At 33.8% G+C, this 12,453-nt stretch overlaps 1 protein-coding gene across 1 annotated transcript; it reads left to right on the forward strand.

Annotated features, from left to right (window-relative positions):
* The first annotated feature begins 6,115 nt into the window (after positions 1-6,115).
* On the forward strand, positions 6,116-9,118 carry LOC122288944. The gene is made up of 2 exons (XM_043095782.1): positions 6,116-7,724; positions 8,745-9,118. The coding sequence occupies exon 1, from the start codon at positions 6,260-6,262 to the stop codon at positions 7,628-7,630; it is 1,371 nt and encodes a 456-aa protein (XP_042951716.1). The 5' UTR covers positions 6,116-6,259; the 3' UTR covers positions 7,631-7,724; positions 8,745-9,118.
* The last annotated feature ends 3,335 nt before the right edge of the window (positions 9,119-12,453 follow it).

Raw genomic sequence — 12,453 nt, forward strand, 5'->3', positions numbered from 1 at the left:
ATTCAGGAAGTTTTCTCTTTTGGAGCAGTAGATTTGAAGGACAAAACAGGAAATATTTTCAGAGTTAATGGTTAAAGATTGAAGTACTACTATGGAGAACAAATAGAGAGGAACTATGCATTTATTTTTCTTGGAGATCCTAATTGATGATGATTGAAAAGTCTGGCTGTAGACTTTAAAACAAGCGCTTATGGGAGGCAACCCATTGATCTTTCTTTCATTCTTTCATTTATTTTATTATCTTTATTTATTTAGTTTTAATAAATTGGTTTTTGATGCAGGTTTATTTAGTATGAATAAAGAGCTGAAAAATTTTAAACTTCGGAAGATTCATCATGCAACCAGGGAAGTTCCTTTTATTTCTTCAATCATTTTTACTTTTGCATTACAATGAGGACATTGTTTAGTTTAAGTTTGGGGGTGTAAACTCCTATAGTCATTTGATTCTCTTGTTTTCTAAGTCTTGGGTTGTTGATGGGTTATTTGATTCTCTTACCAAGCATGCATTGAAGTAAGATTGAATTCTCTATGACTCTGAAATTTGTGATTGAAGATGGTTTTGAGAAAAATTTTCAAAACTTTCTTTTATGTCAAGTGGAGTTTTGTGGGTACTTTGGTTTAAATCTTTGACTTTGAACATAATTGAGCACATAGTCGTTTTTCTCTTATTCCATTTTGCTTATGAAAAGAAGAAGTTGAATTAATTGAAAGAGGAAAGTTCGATTTTGCTTTACTCTAGAATCCGTTGATGGGTCCTTGAGGCGAAATCCTAGTTGAGACCAAATATTAGAGAAATGATCTAGGCATTTCTTTGGCATAACCAAAAAACTTTCCCAGTCGTCCTAAATATCATGCCATCATTACATGGTGTGTTTCCATAGTCAACCCCCTTGAGCCTTCATAAGCCTTTATTTATTCTTTGAACTACATAAACCATATCCGCTTTAAGTCTAAAAAATAATGAATCTACCTTTGATAGTTTGAGAAAATACTTTGGTGGAAAGTACATTTCAAAGAGAAAATTGGTTTCATGATGAACCGTATTATGTTTTCTCTGTTTGATCAAAGAAGAAGAAGAAGAAGAAAGGAAGTGACAGAAAAAAAAGAAAAAAAAAAAAGAAGTCGTTAAGCGGAGTGTGAATTACCTCAGATTTTGTTAAGGAAATTGTTAGTATTGCATCAGTGATTACAGCAATAATAATGCCACAAGTATGAGCATATTGCCAAGAAAGAGCTATGATTTGAATCATGTGGGTATCTCTTTTAATGTTCTTTTCACTAAGTATTTTCCTAGTTTGTTTTGATTTTTCATATTCAGTTCTTTCTTAACCCTCACCCTATGGCCTATCATTACAACTTTATTAAAGACCTTTTGATTTCTTATTTTGGTGTTGACTACATTAGTGGAGAGGATTTCTGAAAATTGGACTTATGGGGTTAAGTTTTAAGAGAATTCTTCTGATTTTGGTTGTTCTACTTTTATTTGAGTTTGCAGGTGGTTTGAGGTTAAATTGATTATAGCACACACACACTCAAGGTCTTAACTTTAGGTTGAAGTAAATGCCTAACTCTTGCTTGACAAATTGCAAAATTTTTTATTGATTTTCTTACTATCTTTGATGTTAAAAGAGTAAGATACTAGTGATGAAATCTAAATTCATAAAAGCTTGGTGAGTGATGATACTTCTCTTTGGGGTCGAGTTGATATTGCCTAAATTATCATTTGCTTTTCTTTTTATTTAAGGACAAACAAAGTTGTAAGTTTGGTGGTATTTGATGACTTGCAAAATTTCGTATTGCAGATTTACAAGATCGCTCGAGCGGAGGCTTTTGGCCGCTCGAGCGAATTCAGGCAGATTCAAATGCTCGACTGCCACTCGACAGTGAGCTCGAGCGGGTTGCGGGAAAACAAAGATCGCTCGAGCGGAGGCTTTTGGCCCCTCGAGCGAAATCAGGCAGAGTTGAACGCTCGATGTGCGCTCGACAAGCCGCTCGAGTTAATTTAGGCAGAGTCGAACACTCGATTCTCACTCGACACCCCTCTAGAGCGAACATCGTGTTTTGACAGATCAAGGATTTTCTGCCGTCACACCATATAAAAGTGATTTTTCACTCTATGGCCGTACCTTTTGACTAGAGAACATTTTTTGGGACAAAAAAAGATAGCTAGAAGGATTAAAATCATTTGTTTTGGAGAGGGAATTCCATATATTGTATGTACGTTGGAATCATACACGAGCACAGAAGGGAGAAAAGCATTGAATTATTTCCTTGAGTTTTTGAAGACGAGTTGCGGCTGCGAGGAGTATTTTTTAGCGTTTATTTTCTTCCAATATTATCAGAACAATTATGGTGAATTCGTTTATGTTGAATTCCATTTCTAGTATGATTTAATTTTTATTTATTCTAGAAAAATGATGTAAGCTAGTTCCAAACTATGCTTGATTGTCTATGATAATTTAAGGCAATTCTCTCTTTGTTTATCTGATTTATTCGGAATTTATTACTTCTAATTAACTGGCCATATTTAGATGATTTTTTAATCTTGTGATTTGCTATCGAAAGAGGGAATCATAGGGTAGATCTTGAATATTTCAGCATAGGTGAATATAAAGATTGAAAGACTTGTATGAACCTATGTAGTATTTAAATCATTCGTCTTAGTGCTTTCTTGCTTTATTAATTTGCATATTCTTGTGTGAATTGATAAATAAGAATAATTTCCAATTGACTATCGAAAGAGGTTGTTGAATGAATTAGAGATTTGCTAATGAACAAAAAGAATTAAATTAAATTAGCTGGATGAGAAAAGCATAGTGAAGAATTAGATGAAATCGATTTCCTAGAAGTTTCCTTTCCCATTAATTTGATTTTCGAACGTCAATTTTATTTCATTTGCGTATTACTCTTTGAGTTGATCTTAGTTTAATTTGCAACTACAAAAATCTTAGTGATTCCTCTAGATAAAATCGAGATTAGTATAATTTTGGTATTTGGCGAAAGTAAGGTACCAATCATTGAGAATGATTCTCTTCTTATCACTTTATTATAAAACTACGATACTGTGCACTTGAAGTTTTGCACCGATCATATATTTATTTGGGACTTGAGATTTTGATTCCTAAGTTCTTTTAAAAGATACAGGATGTTGCATAAATATGCATAAAAAGAGGTAGACCAAAATACACAAAGCTTCCATATACATGAGAATATTCAAAGTCTCTACAAATACAAAGAGTTTTCACAATGGTACAAAGAGCTGCCATAAAATATAAAGAGATTCCACATGTTCTCCCTAGACTTTCCTAGTTGCTAACTTCTAAAACTATATTAACATTTTCCTTTCAACCAACCACAATTGGATATAAGTAACCAAAAAAAGAAAAACTATGATAATGAAATTGTTAGAACGTAGGTAGCCTTCTCCAGTTGCCTCTTGCATTTCTCGGCTTTTATTTCTAGTCGATGATTCAAGGTTTGGATATCCATTGATGCTTGGATCTTTTCAACTTCAACTTTTAATTTATCAATTGAGTGTTGTAATCGTTTGATAGTCTTTTGGCAATATGTTGGAATTTCAAGATCATACCAGCAGAAGCATCCACAAGACTTTCCAGACTGCAAAAATCAATTCCCAGTTAAATTTTGGCAAACAAGACTATCAATGAGAATAAGATACAAACATTGTTGTTCATATACAAAGTGATGAGATAACTGAATGCATCCAATTGAGCATGATATAATAACCACATCTAGAAATCCAAGATTCTGTGTTTTTGCTAGTCTTTTATTTTCCCCCAAACAACATAAATGAAACATAAGACCTTGTTAAGTAAATAGGCATAACAACAGTTCTCGAAAACAGAAAAAAAAGGTAAATGAAGTCGACCTGGATTTTTTTTTTTTTATTGATAAGCATAAGACCTCAAACTGCATATTCCAAGTAGGCAGGTTGTATACAAGAGAGATACCACAGCTAAAATGAGGATAAGATAAAAGATAATCATGTAAGTTCAGCACCTTAAAGTCTATACAAGCAGTCCAAAGCAGTAGAGTATTGAAAAAAAAAAGTATTGCGGAAGTGCATATGAAAACTCAACCTTTTGATAACCACACATAGAAATTTCAACCTAGCCAGACACTTTAAGTCACATACATAGAATCAAAAGATGCTTTAGGTGTGTCAAATCCTGTTGAATTAAATCAACATAGCTTCATAGACACCTTAAGGATTATAGAAGTCACTAAAAGGATAGGAATTTTGGTTGTTTGAAATCCCAAAAAATAGAATTATTCACTCAGCCGAGTTTGCCTCAGTTGTTTCTTTTATTTTTCTTTTGATAGAAAAAATTAATTATAGAAATACAATGGCCCATTTGGTAATAATAACTAGCTAAACTCACAATGACAATGCAGAAGAAACAATGACCCGGATGACTCCAATTGATGAACTTCAGCAAATAAGCTTAATCATATAAAGAAAAACAAAAAATTATCAATTGAGTGTTTAAGTTAACAAATTCCCACAAGAATAACAATAAACATGTCCAGGGAAGACATAAACAACCTTCCTTGCTATGATTACATAAACAACCTTCAGGTGTAACTCTCAATATTTTTTCTCCAGTAAATTATAGGGTCCAATCAACATACTTAAGGAACTCAAAAATCATGCCCATGGTTACAATGGACGATGCATATTTCCTATTAGAAACCCTATGGATGCAATTCAAGACCTAAAAATGAAAAGAACATAGAAATCTCACAAAAAATACTACAACTAACAGTCACAAGCTAATTTTAGACTAAAATATTTTGAACAAACTGAAAGCCCTAAGAAGCGGAAAAACATAAATTTAGCATCTGACGTCTATCTGTGAAGAGAAGAAATTTAGCATTGATGGGGAGAAATTGGTGGATATTACCATAAACAAACCAAAAATGAAGAGAGAGCTGATGTTTGGCGACGGAACGCAATCGCGCAGGAGGGAAGCTTTGCCATCATGACGGAAGGCTCTTGGGGAAGAGGGTAGAAGATCTGTGTTGCGGGCCCATTCTTGTGGAGGAGGGAACTGGTGGTCGGCGACGGAACCACTCGCGACAGTGTTCTGCGATGGGATGGCCACGGGGATGGCGAGGGAGGACATAGCGACTGGAGGGTAAAAGGGTTCTGAATGTGATTTTCACCCGTTCATGCATTCAAAATCGATTTCATTTTTGTTTCATTTCTTTTTTTCTTATCTATTTTTTTTATTGCCACGTGGATGCCACGTCAGGTGGTCAGCTGCAGCAATTGTTGGGAGGCGGCACAGTAGCGCGACCCTTTTATAAAACTAGAGTGCTCTTAGAGATCGGTCACCACTCGAGGTCGGTAGCACTCTTTCGAGCGAAGGGTTAGGCAACTCCCGTGAGTCGTGAGAGCCTAGGAGGTTCGTACTAGCCAACCCTCTATCCCTAAAAGCACTCTTAATGAAATATGCATATGCAAAAAAAGAGTCACTTTTAGATATTACGGACCAAAAGTTGGCTATAATGGATTATGTAAAGTTAAAAAGTTTGGCTTTTAGCTACAACATTGGTAAAAGTAAAGTCAAATTTGATATGAACTGTTCAATGACCAAATGTTTAGTTTATTTATTTATTTTTTTGATAACACTCTATCTCTTTCCTCAACATTTTCTCAAAAAACTCCCATTTTCTTTAGCTTTTATTGCAGCAATTAATGTCAGCAAATGTTATTAGCATTATATTGAATTTATTCTTTGGCATTTATATTGAATTTTAGATAAATTTAATCAGACATTTGTGGTTATTAATATTAAATGATCATTAAAAATATAATTTTTTAACCAATAATTTAATTAGAATATAATTACTAATTAACATATAATTAATATAATGATAAAATATGATATAAATAAATATATTAAATTAATATTATTTTATTATTATATAAAAAATAAATAAATAGTTTAATATAAAGACTTATGTGAATAAAATAATCAAAAATATCATTTAATTTTAGCTAATTCATTAGAAATTTAGAATGCTTTAAAGAGGGTCGATGGGCGTTCAGTTGATTTAAGCCAAGCTGTGAATTCCTTGTCTTGCAGACTTTCCCCCGTGAAAGTTAGAGCCTTTCCAAACCAGAAGAAGAGGGAGGCGATGATTCAGGCAACTCAGTCTCAAATCTCGAACTAGTTAACCATTCTTCATACTTATCTCCTAAATCAATTAGTTTTTCTCTCAACTAAATCAAATGCTACGTTTCATTTGCTCAAAATTGCCCCAAAAACTGAGGCACAGACCTTCGAAACGCCACGCAAACTTTTTCTCAACCTCCTCCCTCAAACCCACCTCAGAACTTCCTAATTCCAAGGACCAACAATCTCTGACAGTCTCCTTCCTCCAAGATTCATGTGGGTTTTCCTTGGAATCGGCCATTTCATATTCCAAGAAGCTCAACATTGAGAACGTAAAGAATCCCAAGTCAGTTCTTGACCTGTTGAGAAATCACGGTTTGACGCAGACCCACATCAGCAACTTAATTAGAATTCGTCCACTATTGCTTTCGGCTGATTTGGACAATACCCTTATGCCTAACATGGAAGTGTTTGAATCCTTGGGGTTTTCTGGCTCTAGTCTCGCCAAAATGCTTAGCAAAAACCCAGTTGTGCTAGAACGTGATGCACACGCTGTTGTCGAGTTTTTTAGGGCACATGGTTTTAGTGATAAGCAAATAACAACTTTGACGATGAAGCTTCCCCAATTGTATTTGTATAATGCTGAGAAGATTTTTAAGCCAAAGTTGGAGTTTTTCAAATCGTTAGGCTTGTCAGATCTTGAAATTGCAAAGCTTTTATCCTCTCGGCCTCATATTCTAACAAGGAGCCTCGAAAAACAAATCATTCCCTGTGTTCAAGAGCTTAGGCGGGTTCTTGGCACTGATGAGAATGTCTTAGAGGCTATAAAGGCATGCTTCCCAATTCTCGAATCAAACATGGTTCATATGCTACAGCCCAACATCGCAACTCTGATAAGCCATGGTGTTCCCCAGTCATTAGTTTTGAAAGTCTTCTTTATTAGACCATCATCACTGTTTATCTGTGGCAATCGGTTTAGTGAGATTGTTAGTGGAGTTATGAATTTGGGTTTTGATCCCAGTTGTCTGAAATTTCTTCTAGCCACCATGTCCATGTCACTAAATAGTAAAACAACGTGGGAGAAGAAGGTGGAAGCTTTTAGAAGTTATGGTTTGTCAGAGGATGAGATTTATGCCGCATTCAAGCGGCAACCCTTGTGTATGAGATGTTCGGAAAAGAAGATCAAGAAAATGATGGATTTCTTTGTGAACGAATTGAAGATGAAGCCTTCTTCGATCTCCAATTCTCCGACTCTTCTAATGCATAGCTTGGAGAAGCGGATTATTCCAAGGTGTTCAGTTATGCAAGTTTTGATGTTGAAGGGGTTGATCAAGGAGGATATTGGCATTGTTTCTATGGTCACAATGGCCGAGAAGAAATTCATGGTGAAATTTGTGAGTAAGTATCAAAATGAGGTTCCTGATGTTGTTAGAGCGCACCAAGGGAAGATAGAATTTCAAGGGCTTCACATAACCATGGAGATGTGAGTACTTTTGACATAATCAAAAGTGGCATTGGCTAAAGATCATGAGTTCAGTTTTAGTTCAACATGTTATGGAGACGTCTCAGAAACTTTGTATGGTAATTGTCCTTGATTTTGATTCGTTTCTTATTTGCTCCTCAATTATCATTTTACTCTTTGGATTTGCTCTTATTATCAAAATGATTCATTTGTCCATATCCATCTAAAAAGAAAATATTGAGAATTCCATGTACCCATGGAACTACCTTATATGGCCTCAAAGAGTAACTCATGTCCCAAATCTGACTACCTCAGCCTTAGAAAATTAAGACGATGATATAAAATTTCATAAAAAAACTCAGCCTTAGTAATACAGGACACATTTATTTCGTGAATGTGGATTATTGAGTCGACACTCAATAATTAATGATGGTAGTTGTGGATTGTGCTAGCATTATTTATGCTGTGATATGGGGTTCTAAGGTTCTGTTTGAACTTGCAAGCAACAGTAAATAGGTTAATGTTTGCTTTTTTATAATTCTTTTGTAAGCTGTAATTCAAGGGAGTGTTTGACCTCAAAGAATATTTCCGATGCTTGTGAGTTGTACCAGAAGAGAGGAGAAACGAAAAGAATAGAAAAAGAAGAAAAACGAAAACGCTTAGCTTGCCTGAAACTCGTTTAGTTGAGAAAGGGGAAAATATAAAGAAATAAATGAAAATTTTGTGCAGATAATTATTATTATTTTTTATAATTTAAAAATGATGGAATAGAAATAACTATAAGTTAGGGTGGAGGAGTCCCAACTCATTCCTGCTACAACCTGGGTCGATTCAAAAGACACATAATTTGTATGCATTTATTTCTATATTCGTATATTGAGAAGAGAGTGATGTTTTGGTCATTAATAGTGTTCAGACAAAGCAAGTTTACTCATATTTAATATGTAATACTCTGGTGTGTATGTGTGTAACTCTGTTATGGTGGTGTATGAGTGTTTTCAGCGGGTATAACTCTGTTCTCACCTCTCATGTTTAGTACATTGGATTTGGCTTCTTCCATAAAACTATATGGCCATTTTTTTATGGTGCTGTTATTTCTAGAAAAAGTAGCAAATTCATGTGTTAATACTGAAGTGCAGGATGATGCTTCCATATCGTGTAGAAAAATGAAGAAGCACTTTTTACCAGAATTTTACCAGAAACATCACAGTTTTCATGCCAATGCACATTTTTATATTGACTGCCAGATACGGAGACGAACACAAGATAGCAGGATTTTCTGATTTTGCTGGTTTATAATGGGTTGAAATGTTTGATGGTGCAGATTTTGTGATGGGCTGAAATGTTATGAACAAAATGTTTTGGATCCATTGCCCATAGTTCAGTCTCTATCCATTGTCTTTGTTTTTAATTTTTGGTGATGGGCGGTGTTTTAATTACCTGCTGTGAATTGTGGGATTGGGCAGTGAATCGTAGCATATAAGTAAGCATATTAAGGGATCGAGTTTTCACATACCGTCAAGCAATGGCTTTTAGAAAAGCAAATATACTTGGGTTAAAGAGGAAGAGAAAAAGACAGGTTTTTTTTTTTTTTTCTTCTTCTTCTTCTTTGAGCAGAGAAGATCAGACTTGCAGCTGCAGAGAACATTCAACATGCAGGAGGTTGATTCCTCAGAAACGTAAAGTTCGACTTCCATGCAAGTGAGTAAAATAACCCAAAAGGAATATCCATATCATATATATTTATTCTAGTAATTAAGATAGGTCTCCCAGATCTCTTTAAAAATAAAGGTCGCTCTGCGAAATGCTTATTGGCGCATGAATCTATCATCATGATGATCAGTCATTCGACTAAGAGAAATGCTACTCCCACCCACTACAAGAAATAAAGCTCATTTCGGGCAACAAAAGTTGCGAGAAATACTATAAAAAAGAAGCCGCTATTAATTATTTGCTGCAACTTTTATTTGCTAACAAATAGCTGCCATTAAAAAGCTAAGTATAAATTTTTGTGGTTATTTTGAAAATTGCCACAAAAATTCATTATTTGCGACAAAAATAATAGCCAAAAATGACATCAAATTTTGTCACAAAAAAAGTTTTGTCAAGAGTCATAAGCCATTGCTAAAACTATTTGCGACTATCATATTCAGCCGGAAATATGTTTAATGCGGCTACTTTCTCAAATAAAAGATATTTGCAACAATAATAATAGCTATCTCTAAAATTTGTCGCAAAAAAGTTTTATAAAGAGTCATTATCCACTGCCCAAACTATTTGCGGCTATTATATTCAGCTGGAAATAGCCTTATTGTTGCTACTTTCTCTTAGCCGGAAATAAATGATATTTGTGACAATAAGAGAAGCCGCAAATTTCATAAAATTATGTTGCAAAAAGAATTTGTCACGTTGCCAAAACATTCGCGGCTATTTTTTCGCCGGAAATAATTTATTGCGGCTACCTTTCTTTAGTCGGAAATAGGTGCTGGCTTTTTGGACTGTTAAATTTTATTTCTGCGGAAGCATTTTCCTGATATTTATTTTCTTATGATAGGCACTTGCTTGCTAATAAATTAAAAAAAATGCTAGATTTGGATTTGAAATTCACCACTATCATTGTTTTAAGTTCTACAAAATACCATCCAATATGTCACAATGGAATATTAATTTACAATTTGAATTCTTTCTATATGGGTTTAACTTTGATTCCATCTTTGACAGTTTTTGAAATGTTTTTACTCTGTATTTCTTGATATCTTGGTTCAATCCTGTGAAAAACAAGAACACAAAATTGATCATGAGATTTTGGATTTATATTAATCACCATAAACAAAATGAAATGAGGAAAGACCATCACTTTATATTTAGTTCAAACAAACTATTAAAGGCCATCTCTCCACATGATCATATTGCAACCATATAAGTTTATAGCCCACCATCCAGTAATCAGATCAGATACTAAACATTGATTAAAAAAAAAAACATTTTCAATTTGCAAGAATGATAGACATAAAACCAACTGGCGATGCATGCTGTTGGTTGTTAAGAAATAAATAGTGGTATCAAATTAGCCTAAATGCATATAAAGAGATCTCCAACATCAATTGCCTTGCGTGTCACCTTAAAATCATGTCCTCTCATGCTGCTTGTCCTAGCTAGATTACCATGTAGAAGAATCGTCAATGTTACCATTAATAATGATGGAACTTGCAAAAATGGATAAATAGACACATCTTGTAGTTTCACCTAATATTACCAGAACCAATTATATGAATAAAAATATCTTTGCAATCTATAAAAAAAAATTAAAGTTCATATCAAAACAAGAAACAGCCTCCAAAAAAGGAAAAAAGAAAAAAAAAAATAGAAGAACAAAAACCTTAACTTAAGAACAAATGTGTGGGAAGCAAATGATGATGAAAGTAAAATCTAAAAACATAAGAACAAATGTGTGGGAAGCTATCAACTTACTACTCTTCCAAATATGAGAAATCCCTGCTGAAAAACAAATATGAAAGTCCGTGTCTGCACGTGTATTGAACCCAAAACTATCCAACCACACATACTTATTACATATTTTCTGTTAAGATTAAGGAACTCCTCTCATATGTAAAGATAAATATAATGCCCACTTCTTTCAATCCTTAATAAATAAATAAATAAACCACATAGATATTGATATAGGGTCCATATTTAAACCATAAGAGAAGAAGCTAGTAAATTCTTTGTATGATATATATTTCCAACTTCTTCCAATCCGTAATAAGAAAAAACCACATAGATGTTGATATGGAACCAATACTTAAGCCATCAGAGAACATTCACTCTTCCAAGACATGGAATAAATAAAATATCAATGAGAACAAGTCCTCAAATGCTCACTCTTCCAAGACAGTTGTCCCCATTATATAATATGACTATAAGAGAGGGAAACAAACTACTGATCATTGTTTTTTTGTGTAAATACTCGCTCATCGTTGCAAGCAGACATTTTTATCCAACAAGCATGTCAATTCTGCAACAAGTTTATGAAGATAAATCTATCATTTTTATATATGGAGTACTTGATTATGGATGAAACTAACTTTGATCTAATTGCCCAGCAGTTGGGTGAGGCTTCAATTTTATTAACAGTACTTACCCTTTTGTTGCTGAGCTGTTGTATTTTTAGTTCTGTTTACTTCAAATTCTTGTTATGCTTTTTTGCTAGTTGATATTTGTATGGAATGTAGGTTAAACTATGATATGCTGCTTTTATATTATTTAACCCACATAAGTTGCTTTAAGGGCTTGTTTGGACACTTAGGTATTTTCAATCATTTCTCCAATACAACTTTTTAATTTCAAATTTTTAACTTTTTCATCTAATCATTTTATTTAATCATTATCCAAATACAAAATCTAACTTATATAAATGCATAATAACATAAAATACGCAGCAACCACGTACCTTTGTGAAGGAACTATTTATGGGCTTAAAATAACAGCACTAGTCCCTAAATGTTAAGAAGTTCATATAACCTTACGACTCGTTTCCAGACTCTTCTTCATAGACAAAAGTGCTTAAAACTGGTCTCATTGGTCCTTTATCATCCATAAATTAGATCTAAGAATATGACACTTACCTTGAGAATTGAGATCCCTCAACGTCATAGATGAAATATGTAATGATCCAATTATCTACTTATTCCCAACACACATTCGCCCATATAATTTTCCTTCGTACAACCATTTGACAATATATTCACGAGTGCAAGTAAAATTCCCAACCCTGGAAAAAAAAATAGAATAACGATGAATGATAGATAAAAAGCAAAAAGTAAGAAGAAGAAGAAAGAGTACAGTTTG

The sequence above is a fragment of the Carya illinoinensis genome, chromosome 12 (genome assembly GCF_018687715.1).
Source record: "Carya illinoinensis cultivar Pawnee chromosome 12, C.illinoinensisPawnee_v1, whole genome shotgun sequence".
Classification (NCBI taxonomy): domain Eukaryota; kingdom Viridiplantae; phylum Streptophyta; class Magnoliopsida; order Fagales; family Juglandaceae; genus Carya; species Carya illinoinensis.